The following is a 20,232-nucleotide window of genomic DNA, read 5'->3' on the forward strand; positions in this document are numbered from 1 at the left end:
TTCTGTCTTCCACAGAACACTGGAACACAGTTCAGTCAAGTTTCTTGCCACTTTCTAACAAGGACTGCCTTTCCTCCAGCTTCCAATAACAGGTTCCTCACGTCCATCTGAGACTTTAAGAGACTTACCTCAACGTTTGCGTTTCTAGCTTGCACGTTATAACTCAGCCTCTACCTATTACCTGGTTAACCTGGTTAATGGAAGCCATTTCCACGCCCTTAGGTAGTCACAGCAGAACTGCCCACATTTTTGGTGCCAAGCTTGGACACCCATAACAAAATAACATGGACTAGATGCCTAACAACAGAAATTTATTTTCTCACAGTTCTGGAAGGCCCCACCTTCAGGGCCTGATTTCCTCCCAGAGGCCACATCTCCCAATTCCATCACACTGCAGTGTAGGGCTTCTGTATATGCATTTTGGGGACACAACATTTAGTTCACAATATTCCTATACATTTCTACCTGGACACTAACCTGAGAAAGAGAAAGCTGCAATCTATAGAAATAGAGAAAGAAAAGTCAGATTTAGAAAAGGCAAACAAAAGGAATTATCAAACATTTTTGTCACCAAATATGTTTGTTAATAAAACTTATTTTCTATTTTTAGGTTTACAAGTTGGCTTAAAAATATGTCTTTCTGTATATCGTGATTATAATAAAATTAGATATAAGCTTTCTACTCATCTTAAATCTACTCGATCTGCACATAATATTTATGTTTAAATTCTAAATTCCTCATCTCTTCTTACAGAAATTTCTTCTCACTTTTCTTTTTTTTCTTTTATTTATTTATTTATTTTGACAGGCAGAGTGGACAGTGAGAGAGACAGACAGAGAGAAAGGTCTTCCTTTGCCGTTGGTTCACCCTCCAATGGCCGACGTGGCCGGCGCACGGCACTGATCCGAAGCCAAGAGCCAGGTGCTTCTCCTGGTCTCCCACGGGGTGCAGGGCCCAAGCACCTGGGCCATCCTCCACTGCACTCCCTGGCCATAGCAGAGAGCTGGCCTGGAGGAGGGGCAACCGGGACAGAATCTGGTGCCCCGACTGGGACTAGAACCCGGTGTGCTGGCGCCGCAAGGCGGAGGATTAGCCTAGTGAGCCGCGGCGCCGGGCTCCTCTCACTTTTCACAGGTTTCAGTCAGACTATCTTAAAGATTCAAAGCTTCTTATTTAAAGTGAAACACAGAACTGACAATTGCTTATCTTAAAGAGGATTTTTTTGTTTACTATTCAGTAAAGTTTAACTTTAAATGTTTTATAGAAATTCACTTTCAGAGATCAGTCATTCTATGGTTTTCTCCTGATGATTTTTAATCCAGATTCATGTTTTTAATACTAAGGAGAGCTCTCTTATCGTGTACAGCTAAAAACAATGCAAACTGTAAAGTATCTGGTAGGCTTTTACCTGTGTGCAAGATCCACGGAAACAAAGAACAAAATGTAAAGAGGTCTCGTCAGCGGAGTGATTTCGTAAGTATCCTGAGTTTGGAAAGTCGCAGTCTCTGTGGCCGTGTTTACAATTAATGAATACTCTCCTATACATAATGTCAGCCATCCAAAGACAAATAATAGAACAGTGCCTCCTGTGCTGCCATACAGCGAGGTTATTCTATCCGGGAGCAGATACCACGTTCCAAGACCACACACTAACCCAGCAAGCACAGAGTGAAGCACTGTGTTGGCTATGTATTTTTTGCCTGGAATCAGAAATCTGACAGTCTCGGCACCAGCACAGCTTGTGAATTCATACTCATCTTCCTCTGCGATGATCCCTGTGGCTCGCATTCTCTCCACGGTCACGGCCTTGTTCCTGGCGTACAAACTCGTGAGCTGGATGATGAACGCGGTGAGCAGCATCAGCCCGCCTGAAAGTGCTGCTGCATAGTAGTCCTTCAGGACGCCCAGCTGGTACACCAGTGTCCCGATCCCACCCAAGACCCATGGCATCAGAAAAAGGATAATCTGATTGACGTATATGTACGGAGGTGCGCAGTAGCCTAAGTTGAGTCGCGCGCCTCCGAGGACGGTCTGCGGGAAGCGCTTCAGGAAGAAGTCCTGCTTGTAGTCGTTGAGCAGAGGCGCATCGGGACTCATGCTGCCCTCCGCCGCTCACTCGCAAGGTCGCATCCTCTTCTGTAACGCGGCGGGTGCTGCAAGAGAGAGAGTCACCGGGTGAGACTGTCCTTCCCAAGGCCCCGGGAGAAAACCTGCCGGTCCGCTACCACCTTAGTTCTCTCAAGGGCAGGATGTGTAACTTCACTTCTCAGGCTCCTCCCACTGCTGACACATTGTGCTCTAAGTTGCTTTAAGCAAAATATACATTAGTTTTTTTAAAAAACCGTTACTCTTTATTAATGTATTTATAACTTAACATCTGGTGTTAAATATTAACTCACAGTTTTAGATTCTGAGGTTAAGGAAAATTCAAAAGGCCAGTACTTTTAACTCAATCCTGCAGCGGTTTAACTGGTCATTCCCCAGTAAGTTTTATTGTTTTGTTCTTTAATTTTTCCCTCTCATGAGAGTCAGCAAACTTTTTCTATAAAGGCCAAAATAGTAAATATTTTAAATTTCATGAACCATACAGTTTCTGTTGAAATACCACAAAATCAGCCATAGACAATACAATAAATAAATGGATTTTTTTAAAAAAGATTTTATTTATTTATTTGAGAGGTAGAGTTACAGACAGTGAGAGGGAGAGACTGAGAGAAAGGTCTTCCGTCAGCTGGTTCACTCCCCAAATGGCCGCAATGGCTGGAGCTGCACCAAGTCTCCCACATGGGTGCAGGGGCCCAAGGACTTGGGCCATCTTCTACTGCTTTCCCAGGCCATAGCAGAGAGCTGGACTGGAAGAGGAGCAGCTGGGTCTAGAACCGGCGCCCATATGGGACGCCAGCGTCTCAGGTGGTGGCTTTACTTGTTACACCACAACACTGGCCCTAAATAAAAGGATACTGAGTAGGTGTGTTAAATCAAAATTTCACTGTACATATCCACCCAAATAGACTGTGGGCCAGGCTCTGCCTGACAGTCACAGTTTGCCAACCCCCACTGTATAAAATAAGAATATTCTCTATAATCCCAAAATTCAATTGGAAATAGAAGTGGAAAAGAGAAATATTAAGAGTGTCATTCATAGCCGGCGCCGCGGCTCACTAGGCTAATCCTCCGCCTAGCGGCGCCGGCACACCGGGTTCTAGTCCTGGTTGGGGCGCCGGATTCTGTCCCGGTTGCCCCTCTTCCAGGCCAGCTCTCTGCTGTGGCCAGGGAGTGCAGTGGAGGATGGCCCAGGTGCTTGGGCCCTGCACCCCATGGGAGACCAGGAAAAGCACCTGGCTCCTGGCTCCTGCCATTGGATCAGCGCGGTGCGCCGGCCGCAGCGCGCCGGCCGCGACGGCCATTGGAGGGTGAACCAACGGCAAAGGAAGACCTTTCTCTCTGTCTCTCTCACTGTCCACTCTGCCTGTCAAAAAAAAAAAAAAAAAAAAAAAGTGTCATTCAAACCACTTGATAATTATGGTAAATATAACATTTTCCATCAATTTAAAAAGTCAATCCTATTCAAATAAGTAGCATTTCAATAAAAGTTCACACGGACACTGGCAGCTCAACATGTATTTAGAAAAACAATGAACAGGAACTTAAGACTAAGTTAAATGCCGAAGTTGATGACTCTTATTATTAGATATGTTACCATGGGCAAGTCACCTAGTAATTTACCTTTTAGTCCCTGTTATCAGTTTCCAGAATCACCAGAACTGGGGAAACAGGAAATAATAAGGGAAACTGTACAGGCTTCGGTCTAAATTATTTTCATGTCAGGGCCACAATAATGTAAGTATCAAATAACATGGCTCTTGTCAGCCCAACTCTTCCTTATACTCAGCAGCTTATTCTGAAAAACAGCTGTTGACACAACATGAGCTAGAAAAATTACCTCAGCGAACTGCTTGTTTGCTAGAAGAGAAAAGCGAAGTTTAAGCCATCTCCAAATAGTCTTTCGGTCAGGTCTCAGCCTGCAGAGAGCAGTGGGCATCCTGGAAGGTTCTGGGGTCACTGTGTAGAAGCAGCACAGGTACTTGGCCTAGCAGTCAGGACGCCTGCATCTGGTCTCAGAGGGGCCTGAGTCCCAGCTCTGGCTCCCGATTCCAGCTTTCTGCTAATGCAGAGCCTGGGAGGCAACAGGGCTTGTTCAAAGTAGCTGGGATCCTGCCACCCATGCAGACTTACTGGATCCCAGCCCTGGTGAAGGCATTTGGAGAGTAAACCAGTGGATGGAGAGGGAGAAGGAGAGAGAGGAGGAGAGAGAGAACTAGACCTTGGCGCCACCTCCCCTCATTGTTAAACTGTTAGGAAGTTCTTTAACTGTAAATATTTCTCTTCTGTGCACAGCTCTTCCTTACATGAAAGCCCTACAAGAACCCAGGCAACATTCTAAAGTTATAAATGTTTATTCCCTGTTTTAACACACTTGGAAAATACCTTCGTTTATGTTTATTATGGAATAAGCAATGTTACTTATTGATAGCACTGTTGGCTTAGGGAAGATTCTGCCTAAAGCAATTGTATCCCAAAGACACACAGGAACAGGATAAACGTGAGGGAGAAATACAGCTGGGTTTCTCCTGTGGAGATGGAAATGGCTAAAGAATCATTTTTTTACACAAACAAGTATGCCTTTTAAAATTTATGTATGTATGTATGTATATATTTTTTGACAGGCAGAGTGGACAGTGAGAGAGAGACAGAGAGACAGGGAGAAAGGTCTTCCTTTGCCATTGGTTCACCCCCCCAAATGGCCGCTGCGGCCGGCGCACTGTGCTGAGCCGAAGCCAGGAACCAGGTGCCTCCTCCTGGTCTCCCATGCAGGTGCAGGGCCCAAGCACTTGGGCCATCCTTCACTGTTTTCCCGGGCCACAGCAGAGAGCTGGACTGGAAGAGGAGCAACCGGGACAGAATCCGGCACCCCGACCGGGACTAGAACCCAGCGTGCCGGCACCACAGGCGGAGGATTAGCCTATTGAGCCGCAGTGCCGGCCTGTATGTATGTATTTTTAGAGACAGAGAGCTCCCACCTGCTCATTCACTCCCTAAAAGTCTGTAAGAATGTGGAGTGGACCAGGCCAAAGTTAGGAGCCTTGAACTCAACTGGAGAACTCTGATGTGGGTGACAGGGACTGAACTACTTTCGTCATCTCCTGCTGCCTTCCTGGGTACACAAGTGTCATCAGGAGCTGGAAACGCAGCACAGCTGGGATGTGGGCATCTCACGTGCCATCTCAACCATTAGGCCAAACGCCTGCCTCTGGAGAATTTTAGTTGTCAGAAGTCCAATTTTGGCCGGCGCCACGGCTCACTTGGCTAACCCTTCACCTGCGGTGCCGGCACCCCGGGTTCTAGTCCCAGTTGGGGTGCCAGATTCTGTCCCAGTTACTCCTCTTCCAGGCCAGCTCTCTGCTGTGGCCCGGGAGGGCAGTGGAGGATGGCGCGGTGCAGGCCGTAGCAGCCATTTGGGGTTGAACCAACGGCAAAGGAAGACCTTTCTCACTGTCTCTCTCTCTCACTGTCCACTCTGCCTGTCCAAAAAAAAAAAAAAAAAAAAAGTCCAATTTTAATTTGCTTCCTGCCCTATACTACATTTAAAAATGTTTTCTTTTCTTTTTATTTGAGCGGCAGAGAGAGAGAGTTCCCATGTGCTGGTTCACCTCCCAAGTGTCTGCAATGGCTGAGGCTGAGCTGAGGCTGAAGCCAGGGGCTGGAAACTGAATCCAGGGGTCGCATGTGTGTGGCAGGAAGCTATTTACTTGAGCCATCACCACTTCCTCCCAGGGTCTGCATCAGCGGGAAGCTGGAGTCTGGACCGGAGCCAGGCATCAAACCTAGGCATTACAAGATGTAAGATGCAGGTACCTTAACCACTAGGTCAAACATCACCCCCAATCCTACACTCTGATCTCCTGCATCATCAGGAAAGGAGGGTCTAGTTCACAGTGAAGAAGGGCAGAGGTAGAAAAGCAGGGATAAAAGGCAAAAAAAAAAAAAAAAAGGGCAGGAACAACTGAGTGAGAGCAGGCCAAGCACGAAGAGAACATAAGTTTCCTTAAGAATCATCAGAGCCTGGCAGTGCCGCTCAGCAGGTTAAGCCACAGCCTGCAGTGAGAATCCCATATGGGCGCCAGTTCATGTCCTGGCTGCTCCACTTCTCATCCAGCTCTCTGCTAACGTGCCTGGGAAAGCAGCGGAAGATGGCCCAAGGAGACCTGGAAGAAGCTCCTAGCTCCTGGCTTCAGCTTGGCACAGCCCTGGCCATTCAGTCATTTGGGTAGAGAACCACTGAGTGGAAGATTTCTCTCTCTCTCTCCTTTTCTCTCTCTGTAACTCTTTCAAATAAATAATGAATTAACACACAAACAAAAACATCCTCAGAAACATGAGAGAGGTAAGTGGGATGGTGACTTTGAGTTATTTTAATGGGATATATGTTTTTAAAAAGTTTGAAGGATTCAGGATTTGTCCTATAGAATATTTCTTGAAAAGGAATCTATGGCTAAAGAAGTTTGAGAATTAGTCTTTTTTTTGTTAAGACTTCTTTTATGTATTTGAAAGACAGAGTTACAGAGAGGAGGTCTTCCATCCACTGGTTCACTCCCCAGATGGCTGCAACGGCTGGAACTGTGCCGATCCGAAGGCAGGAGCCAGGAGCTTCATCCAGGTCTCCCACACAGGTGCAGGGGCCCAATGACTTGGGCCATCTTCTACTGCCTTTCCAGGCCATAGCAGAGAGCTAGATCAGAAGAGGAGCAGCCAGGACTCGAACTGGCGCCCAAATGGGATGCCGGTGCTTCAGGCCAGGGCTTTAACCCGTTGGGCTACCGTGTCAGCCCCAAGAGAATTAGTCATCTTAAAAGAGTCAGACTAGAAATCAGCAAATTAAGACTTTGAACATCCTTAAAATTAACAAAACAGGGGAGCCCAGTGCTGTGGCATAGCGGATAAGGCCACTGCCTGCAGTGCTGGCATCCTTTATGGGCTCCGGTTCGAGTCCCAGCTGCTCCACTTCTGATCCAGCTCTCTGAATGTTTTTTGAGGAATTTCCAAATTGTTCTCCATAGTGGCCGCACCATTTTGTATTCCCATGGTACAAGTCAGGGTTCTAATTCCTCCACATCCTCATCAATCCTTGTCCTCTTGTTTGATAACAGCTGTTGGAACAAGTGTGAGGTAATGCTGGGTCACACACGGCTGAGCATTTCTGTACTGCGGCTCTTGCTCTTTCACTACTTGCTATCTTCTAATGCATCCATTCCAATTTATCATAGCGCACATTTTAACTTCTAAGAGCTGCTGAATCTCTGAATATTACTTTTTAATAGAATCTTTCATGAATCTTGTCTATTTTTCTGCGAATATTCATTACATGCATACGTTTGTATTGTGTAAATAAACGCTATTTTATCTTTGTGTGGACTGTCTCTTCATGTTGCTTTTTTACTATCAGACTGTTCATTTTCTATTAGTATAGAAGAACTTCATCGGTAGACGAAGCATCTCTCTGGGGCTGGCATTGTGCCGTAGTACATATAGCATTGCCTGCAATGCCGGCACACCACATGGGCACGTTCATGTTCTGCCTGCTCCACTTCCAATCCAGCTCCCTGCTGATGTGCCTGGGAAGGCAGCGGAAGATGGCCCAAGCGCTCGGGCCCCCACACTCATGTGCAGGACTTGGAAGAAGCTCCAGGCTTCAGCCCGGCTCAGCCTGACTACTGTGCAGCCATTGCGGAGTGAACCAGCAGATGGAAGAACTCTCTCTCTCTCTGCCTTACAAATGAGTAAAAAAAGGAGAAGGGGGAGGGGGAGGGGGAGGAGGAGAAGAGGAGGGAGGGGAGGGGAAGGGGAAGGAGGAAGACAGACAACAAGCACTGGCGAGCTCATGAAAAATTAAAACCCTCCATCACATCTAATATGAATATAAAATGGTGCAGTCCCTTTGGTAAACAGCCACAATTCCTCAAGAGACTAAACACGGGTACTACACTGATATGGGCAGGTGGGCTGCTAGCAGAGGAACTGAGGTTTGACAGCACTGCACTGCCGCAGGCCAGCCCTCCCAACAGCACAGCAGCCTTGCCTGGTCCACGTCATAGCCCCACCTGCACCACCCAAGCCCCCTTTCTGTGCACTTCCCAAACCTGCCTTCCATGCACCAGTCCCAGCCCTCTCCCCCTTCCCTGCAGTGCAAACCCCAAGTTTCACAATGTTGCAAATTTAAGAATGGGGGGAGGTGCCATGATGCAGAGGGTTAAAGCCCTGGCCTGAAGTGCCTGCATCCCATATAGGCGCGCATCCTAGTCCCTGCTGCTCCTCTTCCAATCCAGCTCTCTGGTGTGGCCTGGGAAAGCAGTAGAAGATGGCCCAAGTCCTTGGGCCCCTGCACCCACGTGGGAGACCCAGATGAAGCTCCTGGCTTTGGATAGGCACATCTCTGGCCGTTGCAGCCATTTGGGGAGTGAACCAGCAGATGGAAGACCTCTCTCTATCTCTACCTCTCACTGTCTGTAACTCTACCACTCAAATAAATAAAATATTAAAAGAAATTAGCATCAGCTATAACAATCCAAAATGGCTGCAGACAGTGACTCTCCCATGACATTTATATCATTAAATTATTATAATAATAAAATTACTAGGGTCAGTTTTTTTACTCTCACCGTGCCCCTAACACCATGACACTTCTGAGATTTCCAAAACAGGGCACAGAAATGGGCAGTACTCAGGTGCTGCACCAAACTCTGCTCCCTTTGAATGATCAATCAAGCCGCAGCCAGACACCACCCCCTATGCCTCGCAATACCATAACAAGATAGCCCGCACCTTTCCCTTTTCTTTAAGTAAATCCTGCTTTCCTGTACACCTCGTTTCCTCCTCGACTTCTTTCATGCATGGAGACAAGAACCCGGACCGAGCCTAGCCAAGGACCACCCCCATGACAATATAACCCAGCAATTCTACTCCTAGGTAAGCACACAGGTTAATGAAACCATGTTCACACAAAAACTTGGCACATAAACATTCACAGCAGAAATATTGCCTGCCCAAATTAGAAACAATGCAACTGTTCATCAACAGCTGAATGGATAAAATGTGAGGCATCACCTAATGGAGTGTGATTAGGCGGTCAGTGATGAAGCAGACAGGCTGCGGCATGCATGAACCCCCAAACACTATGGCTACCTGTTACACGCCAGTCTCAAGGGGTCGCATTCTGCAAGATGCACAGGAAACACCTCTACAGAGACAGAAAATACACTGCTGGTTGCTGGGGGCGTGGGGGGTGGGTCTCCATTTCCAGGGCCAACTGTCAACTCCAGTGGAGATCATGGGAACTGCTTGGGGTGGGGGGCGTTGAGGGCTTGAAAGGTGTGCGGTTTCTTTTAGGGGCAACAACACAACGTTTCTAAAACCGATTGCTTTCGGCTGCACAATTCTGTGACTATTCTAAAGACCAGTGCCATATACACTTCCAGTGGGTAAATCTCACGGAATGTGAATTATATCTCAATAAAGCTCTCGGGAAAAGGTTCCCTTACCTGGCATCTTCTGCAGCAATGAATGATGACTAGGCAGCGCCTTAACTAGAAAATACAGGGGCCGCCAACAGGTGTCCCAAGCAGTCAGAGGACTCAAACAGCAACATCCGACCCGAAGGCTGGGACAGAGTTTGGGGATCCGGCTTGGGGGGCGGTGGCTATTTAAGCGCAAGGCGGCCCTGGCCTCACTGAAGGAAATTTGCCCAGTTCCTGGGGGGAGCGGGTGGTCGCGCGGCCAAGCCTCCGTCAAGGCTCCATTTCGCAGGGGCCACAGGAACAAACGCTACAGCTCAACAGGCTAAGCAGCCGCGCAGTCCTCACACCTAAAGGTTCCACACCACACGAAAACAGCTCCGAGACCACCGCGGCCGCCCACAGGCCAGGAAACCCAGCCGGCGCGCGACCAACTCACCCGGGCCCCCGGCCTGCGTCTCCATGGCTAACGTCAACGCCGGCCGGCGCCGCTCGCGGCGCGGCGTCACGCACGCGCCCGCCTAGGGCCCCGCCCACACCTGCGCGCGCTCCCGACGGGGCTTCACGCCGGCCGGGCGAGGCAGGGCAGGCGGGGTGCAGCGCCCCACCCGGCCCCGCTCCGCTGTAAGAGTCTCGCGGGTCCTTCGACCGCGTCTTGGGTGTGGGCGCGAAACCACGGCCGGACCTTTCACCCGGACACGCCCCTACGCCAGAGCGTCGTTGCCATGGTGATGTGACGTAGTGACGTAGTTCCGTAAGGCGCGCCGCCGCCATTTTGCCAGCCCCGGAAGTGTGGGTGCCCCGCGACCCGCTATCTTGATGTCTGCGCTCTGGCGGCCACGGCCTGTCACCGCGTTTCAAATGAATGCTGCATTCGTCCTATTCGGTTGGAAGATGTGCGACTGTGTACAACCTCGCTTTATTGCGCTCCACTTTGTGTCGCTTCACAAATAATTGTATTTTATTAGAAATGGAAAGTTGTGGCAACACAGCGTCGAGCGAGCCTGTCGGCACCATTTTCCCAACAACTTGTGCTGTGTTGTCTGTGTCGCGGTTTGCTAACTCGCGATATTTCAGCTTTTTTCCTTATTGTCCTTTTTTATGGCGAGGTGTGATTAGTGGGCCCTTCTGTGGTGATTGGGGATGGCACGGATTGCGCCTGGGTCCGTCCGTGAACTTAATCTGTACATGCGTGTGTTCTGACTGTCCCTGACACACAGCGGTGTGGGAAGTAGGTCTGTTAATAACTAGCTTCGAAAAAGTGTTTTAAATCAAAAGCTGGAAATGGTTACTTAGTGAGAAAGGCATGTCAAAAGCTGAGATACATGGACAACTAGGTATCTTGTGCCAGTTAGCCAAGTTTGACTGCGAAGGAAAAATTCGAGGGAAATGCAAAGTTCTACTCCAGGGAACACACGAATAATAAGAAAGCAAAACATTATTGCTGATACTGAAAAAGCTGTAGTGGTTTGGATAAAAGATCAAGCCAACCACAACCTCCCCTTATGCCAAGGCCTAATCTGGAGCAAGGCCCTCTCTTCAATTCTATGAAGGCTGAAAGGGGTGAGAAAACCGCAGAGGAAAAGTTTGAGGTTGGCTCAGGAGGTTTAGAGAAGCAGTTTCCGGCACACCAAGGTGCGAGGTGCAGCTTGATGAAGGTGGCTTCATTAAACCTCAGATTTTCAATGCAGCATTGGAGCCTGGAGACGTGACGGAATCGCTGCATTCTCATGATAAAACTTTAACAGATGATTCACTTCTTAGAGATGAGCAAAGACAGTCGTTTCGTAGGATGGCCTCTACTGGTGAAGAGGCTATGAGCATTGTTTTCTTGTTTGTTTGTTTTTTAAAGATTTATTTATTTCAAGAGACAGAGTTATACAGAGAGAGGAGAGACAGAAAGAGAGAGAGGTCTTCCATCCTCTGGTTCACTCCCCAAATGGCTCCAATGGCCAGAGTTGAGCTGATCCAAAGCCAGGAGTCAAGGGTCTCCCATGTGGGTGCAGGGGCCCAAGGAGTTGGGCCATCTTCCTGCTTTCCCAGGCCATAGCAGAGAGCTGGATGGGAAGTGGAGCAGCCAGGACTAGAACCAGTGCCCGTATGGAATGCCGGCGCTGCAGGCTGGGGCTTTAACCCACTGCACCACAGTGCCATCCCAAGGCTGTGAACATTGTTGAAATGACAACAAAAGATTTAGAATGTTCCTTAAGTTTAGTTGGTAATGCAGCAGCAGGGTTTGGGAGGAATGACTCCAGACTCATTTTGTTGGATTACTCACTTTATTGCAGTGCTGTGGAACCCAACCTACAATATCTCTCATGTACTTGCTATAACCCCTTTATTGGATTTGTATCTGCATTTTTATACACAAGAAACCAACTTGCCCATCATTCAAATGTGTTACTAAGATATCTGTTTATTAATAAAATAAGAGTTCCCATGTCCCATTTTAAAAAAACAAAACTTTAGCTTTTTCATGAGGCATTTGTTTCAGATCTGGAAATCTACAGGCTAGCCACAAAGACCAGGTCCCCACCCACGTCCCCATTCTCCCTGAGGTTTGATCCTTCCCTCCACTCTCCCCAATTGTCAATTAGTAGTCCTCAGGTGGCCCCTGTGAGCTTTAATGATTGGTCTCAACTGATGGAGAGACTAGAAGCCAATTTGTCAGTATCGAGGTACCTGCAGTTTCCCATGTGATTGATATCCTAGCAATTCTGTACACTTGGGGACTGACGCCTAAGTGACTTGAGGACTGTCTCATTAGGATCTCCTTACCTCAAAACTATAATGCAGTGGTTTGGTTTTTTCTAGTGATACTGGAAATGATGGCTTAGTTCTTATGTCTATAGGTTTTCAGGTCAAATTGAGTAAAAATTTTTCTGTTAATATTAAGTGGAAGCCAAGTCTTATATATAAAAATAATTTTTTAAAAAGATTTATTTTGGGGACCGGTGCCATGGCGCAGTAGGTTAATCCTCTGCCTGTGGCACCAGCATCCCATATGGGCGCCAGTTCTAGTCCCGGCTGCTCCTCTTCCAGTCCAGCTCTCTGCTGTGGCCTGAGAAAGCAGTAGAAGATGACTCAAGTCCTTGGGCCCCTGCACCCGTATAGGAGACCAGGAAGAAGCACCTGGCTCCTGGCTTCGGATCGGTGCAGCTCTGACAGTTGCAGCCATCTGGGGAGTGAACCGACAGAAGGAAGACCTTTCTCTCTGTTTCTCTATCTTACTGTCTGTAACTCTACCTCTCAAATTTTAAAAAAAGATTTATTTTGTTTATTTCAAAAGCAGAGTTACAGAGGGAGGGAGAAAGAGAGATCTTTCAACCTCTGGTTCACTCCCCAATGACTGTAACAGCCAGAGCAGGGCCAGGCTGAAGCTAGGAGCCAAGCTTCCTCTGGGTCTCCCATGTAGACAGCAGGGCCCAACCACTCGGGTCATCTTCCACTGCTTTCCCAGGTGCATTAACAGGGAGCTGAATCGGAAGAGGAGCAGCCAGAACTTGAGCCAGCACTTATGGGATGTTGGCATCGCAGGTGGCGATTTAACCTGCTACACCACAGTGCCTGCCTCAAAAGTTATACTTTTAAACATAAGAAAACCCTGTATGGTTATTCTTGAAGGTAGTGTAGTGAAGAGTAAAAGCTGCAGTCAGAAGCTTGGGTTGAAACCTTGACACTACTACTCATTACTTGGTGATTCTGGGGTTATTAGTCTTTCTGGTGTTAAGTTTCTAAGTCTTAAAAAAATAGGGCCAAATGTGGGCTGGCACTGTGGCGCAGCAGGTTAAAATCTCAGCCTGCAGTGCCAGCATCCCAAATGGGCCCCAGTTCAAGTCCCAGCTGCTCCACTTCCGATCCAGCTCTCTGCTATGGCCTGGGAAAGCAGAGGAAGATAGCTTAACTCCTTGGGCCCCTGCACCCGCATGGTAGACCAGGAAGAAGCTCCTGGCTCCTGGCTTTGGATCAGCTCAGCTCTGGCCATTGCAGTCATTTGAGGAGTGAACCAGTGGAATGGAAGACCTCTCTCTCTCAAGCTCTACTTCTCTCTGTAACTCTGTCTTTCAAATAAACAGAATAATTCTTTTTTAAAAATAGAACTTAAACACCAGGGATGTAAAATGTCTTAAATAAGATAATTGTAAATTGCTTAGCACAGTAGCTTGCACAGAATGAGCTATGCATGTGAGAGCAGCAGGACTGGAGCCAAGTGCCCATGTGAGACACCGGCAGCTTTTATCCTCTGTGCCACAGCACCGGCCCCTCCAACTACTATTTTTTATTGTCAAAGTACCTGTTGTTGATACTTGGCATGTGCTTTTTAAGTACATTCCAACACTACTCTGCACTTAGAAAAAATTAGTGAAGCTCATAAGCCTCTGGCTGTTTATGTGTAGTGTTGACTCAATATTTATTGAAACAGTAAATGAAATTGATTCCTATTTGCTCAGAACTATGTTAAGCTGCAGATAAACTGTCCTCAAGGAATTTACCAAAATATGACTTGGAAGAGCAATAAGGACATAAGTAATTACAGAATGTGTGATAAACAGATAAACACTAGGAGCTATAGAAATATAGAAGTGGGATACAAATCATTTGGGGAAAATTGAGCATGACCACCACCTAGTTTTAAAGGTAACTACAAAGGTATTGCAAAAATTTGGTGGAAAAATTGGAGCAAGTTGGGGGCTGGAGCTGTGGTGCAGCAGGTTAAAGCCCTGGCCTGCAACAATGGCATCTCATATGGGCTCCGGTTCGAGTCCTGGCTGCTCCACTTCTGATCCAGCTCTCTGCTATGGCCAGGGAAAGCAGTAGAGGATGGCCCAGTTGCTTGGGTCCCTGCACCCATGTGGGAGACCTGGAGGAAGCTCCTGCCTCCTGGCTTTGGATCAGCTCAGCTCTAGCCATTGTGGTCATTTGGGGAGTGAACCAGAGGATGGATGCCCTCTTTCTCTCTCTCTCTTCTCTCTCTCTCTCTAATTCTGTCCTTCAAATAAATAAATCTTTAAAAAAATTGGGAAGTTATGGGGGGGGGGAAAGCCATTGTAATCCATAAACTGTACTTTGGAAATTTATATTTACTAAATAAAAGTTTAAAAAAATTGGAACGAGCATTGTGGTACAGCATTTAAGCTGCCACTTAGGATGCCTGTGTCCAATATTGGAGTGCTTAGGTTCGAATCCCAGTCCTGCTTCTAATCCAACTTCCTGCTAATGCACACTCTGGGAGACAGCAAGTAATGTCACAGGTAATTGAGTCTCTGCCTTCCATTTGGTGGACTAGATTGATTTCCCAGGCTCTTGGCTTTCACCTGGCCCAGCCTTGGCTGTTGCAAGCATTTGAGGGGTGAACTAGATAATGGAAGTTCTCTCTATGTCACTAAGCCTTTTAATAAAAATAAAAATTTTTAGAAGTTCTTGAGGTAAGTTTATTTTGGTGCAAAAATTTTGAAGTCATATATAAGGGGTCTTCAAAAAGTTCATAAAAATGCATATTACATTAAAAAATACACATGGCTTTTTTTTTTTTGCACCAAAACATCTTTTTTGTTAAGATTTATTTATTTGAAAGTCAGAATTACAGAGAGAGAGGGGCAGAGAGACCTTCCATCCGCTGGTTCACTCCCCAAATGGCTGTTGCGCCAGGACTCGGCCAGGCTGTAGCGAGAAATCAGGAGCTTCATTTGAGTCTCCTGCATGGGTGCAGGGGCCCAAGGACTGGGCCCATCCTCCACTGCTTTCCCAGGCACTTTAGCAGGGAGCTGGATTGGACGTAGGGCAGCGGGGACTTGAACCAGCATCCATGTGGGATGCCAGCACTGCAGATGGCAGTTTAACCTGCTGTACCACAGCACTATCCCCAATAAAGTTATCTTTTAATTCCATTTTTTTCACAAACTTTTGAGGTATATTCATAAAAGTTCACTGAATGAAAATATGGAAAAGGAAGTATTCCAGGTAAGGAGCATTCATTCATTAATTTTTTTTTTTTTTTTTTTGGACAGGCAGTGAGAGAGAGAGAGAGAGAGAAAGGTCTTCCTTTTCCCTTGGTTCACCCCCCAAATGGCTGCTGCCGCCGGTGCACCATGCTAATCCGAAGCCAGGAGCCAGGTGCTTCTCCTGGTCTCCCTTGGGGTGCAGGGCCCAAGCACTTGGGCCATCCTCCACTGCACTCCCAGGCCACAGCAGAGAGCTGACCTGGAAGAGGAGCAACCAGGACAGAATCCGGCACCCCAACCGGGACTAGAACCTGGGGTGCTGGTGCCGCAGGCAGAGGATTAGCCTATTGAGCCGCAGTGCCGGCCTCATTAATTCATTTAACAACTATATAGAGCATACATAGAATTGAGTGCTTTGTACATGTTATTTAATCTTAAGTTTATGAGGCACCTTAACCTCTAGTCTCATTTCAAATGTAAGGAATCTGAGCTTCAGCAAGGTAAAAATGAGATCTGCAGTTGAGCCTCTACCTGCATGTCTTTAAGATTCATATATTTTCTGCTACCCTGCTGATTCAATTCAATGAAGCAAACTAGGGAAAATCTGAAGCTACAGTTTCAGCCAGAGGAAATGTTTAGCCAGGCATTATCATGACGTAGTGATGCTCTGTGTGTGTAAAGGTAATGCCCAATTTCAGTTCATAACCAATTATTCCTCTTGCAAAATACCCATAAAACTCCTGCACTTCCCTGTTAGCTGGAGCCCATTGGCTACAGGGCTCTGAAAGCAATGAGGAGTTGCAGCACTGGGCAAAATGGGCTGAATTTAGAGGAAGTGGAGAGGCTCGGGAATTAGAAAGCTGAGCTTCCAAGGCAGAGGGCTAGAAATGCTAGGATTTGAGAAATGACTGGGGATGGGAGAAGGGCAGGCAGTAAGGAAAGCCCAGAAGAAAGTTTGAAAATGCAGCAACCTTGGAGACTACAGAGTTTGAGGCGCCCTAAGATAAGCACAGGAAGAAGCATAGTTTTGGGAAGAAGGACAATGAATCCACTTAGTGATGTGTTTAAGAGGCTGGTGAGATATTCAGATATATATGTCCAGTTAGAAATATAAATTTAGACCTTAGCAGACAGATAAGACTAGACTTTTAGGAGTCAGCGCTGTGGTATAGCGGGTAAAGCCACCGCCTGCAATGCTGGCATCCCATATGGGCACTGATTGCTCCACTTCCGATCCAGCTCTCTGCTATCGCCTGGGAAAGCAGTAGAGGATGGCCCAAGTCCCTGGGCCCCTGCACCCACGTGGGAGACCTGGAAGAAGCTCCTGGCTCCTGGCTTCAGATTGGTGCAGCTCCGGCTGTTGCAACCATTTGGGGAGTGAACCAGTGGATGGAAGACCTCTCTCTCTCTCTCTCTCTCTCTCTCTCTCTCTCTGCCTCTGTGTATGCCTCTGTGTAGCTCTGCCTTTCAAATAAATAAAAAGTCTTTTTTTAAAAAAGATATTTGGAAGTATTCCACATTTTTTGGTTTAAACAAAATGACAGCTAATGTCGTGAGTTTGGAAGATAATGCCAATGTTTAGATCTTAGGGGATGGAAAAAAACCTGTGATTGTCCATTTTCTGTAGCTATGACAAAATACGTGAGACTAGGTACTTGATGAAGAGGTAAATTATTTGGCTCAGGATTCTGGTGGCTGGCAAGGGTCCCTGACTGCTGTACAGAGGAGAATTGGAAAGGGAGCCAGCCTCGGGTAGAAGGGGCCTCTGAGTGGGGCAGTTGCTTAGGAACAAGTTTCCTTTGGGAGAACGCCACAGGATCTTCTGAGGGCTGTGCCCCCATGACCCAGTCAAGTCCCTATTATTCCCCCTCCTCAACACTGCCACACTAGCGACCAGGCATCCAGGTTTCTAGGAGACTTAAAGGGGACATGTTCAACCTGTACCCAAATGATAGCAAAAATAAGAAGAAAACCATGGTGAGACCGGGAGAAAGGAATCATAAAATAAGATGGTTGCTCTCTTATGAGTTGTGCTGAAATTCATCTCATTGCTTTGTATCAAAGATCATGATTGTGCCTATAAAAATAAAGATCAGTTTGGGGAAGAAATTTTATGTTCATAGGCATATGGCTTGAGAGACTAATGAGAACAAAGACAGGGAGTGATTAATAGTTCATTAAAGTTTCATCTGGAAGCTTCGATACAGAAAATTTTCTAAGCATTCATAAATAGAATTATCAAATAGATAATCTATAATGTAATCATAGCTTTGACATTAGTTGGTTTTAAGCCTTATTTGTTGTTTTTTTTTTTTTTTTTTGTAGGATTTGTTTATTTACTTGAAAGTCAGAGTTAGAGCGAGAAGGAGAGGCAGAAAGAGAGAGGTCTTCCATCCTGACTTACTCCCCAACTGGCTGCGATGGCCCCAGCTGCGCCAATCTGAAGCCAGGAGCCAGAAACTTCCTCTGGGTCTCCCACTGGGTGCAGGGGCCCAAGGACTTGGGCCATCTTCTATTGCTTTCTCAGGCTATAACTGAGAGCTAGATTGGAAGTGGAGCAGCCAGGACTTGAGCTGGCACCTATATGGGCCGCCAGCACTGCAGGCGGTGGCTTTACCCATTACACTACAGCACCAGCCCCAAGCCTTATTTTTTTTAAAGTACAGTTCTGAAAAAAATATGATATGAAATATAGGGTTGGACAAATTTCTTAGATTTTGATTATGATCTGGAACTTTGAATTTTCTGTAGAGCTCTTAAATTTCACTATAATTTCACATCAGCAACTTCACAGATTAAATTTTTAATCTTAGAGTATTCCAATTAATATTATTTTATAACATTATCACTACTGGACACTAGACAGTTATTGAAGAACACAGGTGTTTCAAAGGTGATCAGGATTATTGGTAGATTGAAAATCAATAAATTGGATTATTTAAAGGGCTAGATTTTCACTTTAAAATTGTTACATTTCACTAAAAATGTTACATTTATAAAAACTTGTTAACATTTATAAAAATTTGATCTTTACTGGAAAATTAAGTTTTAAGAGTAACAAAACTGAATATTGATGGGCATATTCACAATTTGACTCTACAGGAAATGAATTAACTACAATGATTCCTAAATAATCAACAATTGACTATGCAGATTTCATAATCTTTATTCTAACATCCTATACTACAGTTGGGATATCAATTAACTTATACTGAGAGTGTTACCAAGGATATGATGCCTTATTATTAATATCAATTTCTAAGCTAGCAGTGAGGTTAGTAACTTCAAGTAGATGCCCCTTTCCCGGCATTCCTGCTAAGTTTTCTGTTTGTCAGTGTATTAAGCATTTAGAATCGTGTGAACATTATTGTTGCTTTCCTCTAGAGTGAAAGTATATCTTCACTTGCCCGTAGAATGACAGTAGAAGGAAGAGCAATGAGCAAGTTAACTGACAGAATTTCTATTTGGTAGCAAAGTTGTGATTATGTAAGAATGAGGAGGAAGAGTTAGCTATAACTTCCCTAATGGTGCAGGAAGCCCACATAACCTCTTACCCTTTCCAACCTCACGATACTGTTACTGAAATGAATGAAAAAGTCCACCTTGGTTAGCATTACTCAAGTTAATAATTTAAAAACATGAAAACTAGAAGTTTATGTTATTGGTATCCTATGCAAAGATTATATTTACTAAATTAGTTTTATTTGTCCTAAATAATGATCTAGAAGTTTTATTAGCTAGCTTAGAAATTGATATTAATAAGCCGGCATATCCTTGGTAACACTCTCAGTATATTTGCCCTAAATAATGACCTAGAAGTTTTATTAGATCAGTATTTAGGGCAAATAAAACCCCATTTAGTAAAAAAAATCTTTGCATAAAATACAAATAACAAAAACCAGGCCGGCGCCGCGGCTCACTAGGCTAATCCTCCACCTAGAGGCGCCGGCACACCGGGTTCTAGTCCCGGTCGGGGCGCCGGATTCTGTCCCGGTTGCTCCTCTTCCAGGCCAGCCCTCTGCTGTGGCCAGGGAGTGCAGTGGAGGATGGCCCAGGTGCTTGGGCCCTGCACCCCATGGGAGACCAGGAGAAGCACCTGGCTCCTGGCTCCTGCCATCGGATCAGCGCGGTGCGCCGGCCGCAGCGCGCCGGCTGCAGCGGCCATTGGAGGGTGAACCAACAGCAAAGGAAGACGTTTCTCTCTGTCTCTCTCTCTCACTGTCCACTCTGCCTGTCAAAAAAAAATTAAAAAAAATTAAAAAAAAAACAAATAACAAAAGCCAATTTTGATGGCATGCTAGGTTAATGCACATTTTTGAAGGTTAGCTTGGCTCCAACACAATTTAAAATACTGTTCCTTTTGCTATGCAAATTTTATCATTAGAAATACACCTTACAGCAGCACTGTTTGTATAAAGATGTGCTTCAGACATTTGCTGCAGCAAAACCACAAAATATTCAATAGAGAACATGATGAGCTAGATGAAAAAAGAGGTGTATCTACATGTACTTTTATGCAAAGATGTCTGATCTATTAAGTACAAAACTTAAAAATCACACTTTGTATAGTATTTCATTTACATAAAAACTAGAGGTAAGCATGTGCGTGCTTTGTATACTTATTTCTGAAGGATACCTAAGAAACAGATTTAATCTCAAGAAGTTAACTGGGTTTTGATGAGAAGAGAAACTTTTTACTTTATATTCTTTTTTTACTATT

The 20,232-nt window shown here is 45.8% G+C and overlaps 1 protein-coding gene across 24 annotated transcripts in view; it reads right to left on the reverse strand.

The window, feature by feature from the left end:
- Nucleotides 1-10,150, reverse strand: part of PCNX4 (pecanex 4) — a 43,050-nt gene extending 32,900 nt beyond the window's left edge. For 5 of the 24 annotated variants that reach the window (XM_070065090.1, XM_070065083.1, XM_070065078.1 and 2 more), the window contains exons 1-2: nucleotides 10,010-10,150; nucleotides 1,410-2,154 (exon numbers count right to left, since the gene is read on the reverse strand). In XM_070065090.1, the coding sequence (XP_069921191.1) occupies nucleotides 1,410-2,098 (689 nt within the window). In that variant the 5' untranslated portion in view covers nucleotides 2,099-2,154; nucleotides 10,010-10,150. Of the gene's footprint in view, nucleotides 1-477; nucleotides 500-1,409; nucleotides 2,155-3,944; nucleotides 4,064-9,241; nucleotides 9,298-9,597 lie in introns of those variants that run through there. The other 19 variants (XM_070065089.1, XM_070065077.1, XM_008271865.4 and 16 more) reach the window with 15 other exon arrangements.
- Nucleotides 10,151-20,232: the final 10,082 nt, after the last annotated feature.

The sequence above is a fragment of the Oryctolagus cuniculus genome, chromosome 20, assembly GCF_964237555.1.
Source record: "Oryctolagus cuniculus chromosome 20, mOryCun1.1, whole genome shotgun sequence".
NCBI lineage: Eukaryota > Metazoa > Chordata > Mammalia > Lagomorpha > Leporidae > Oryctolagus > Oryctolagus cuniculus.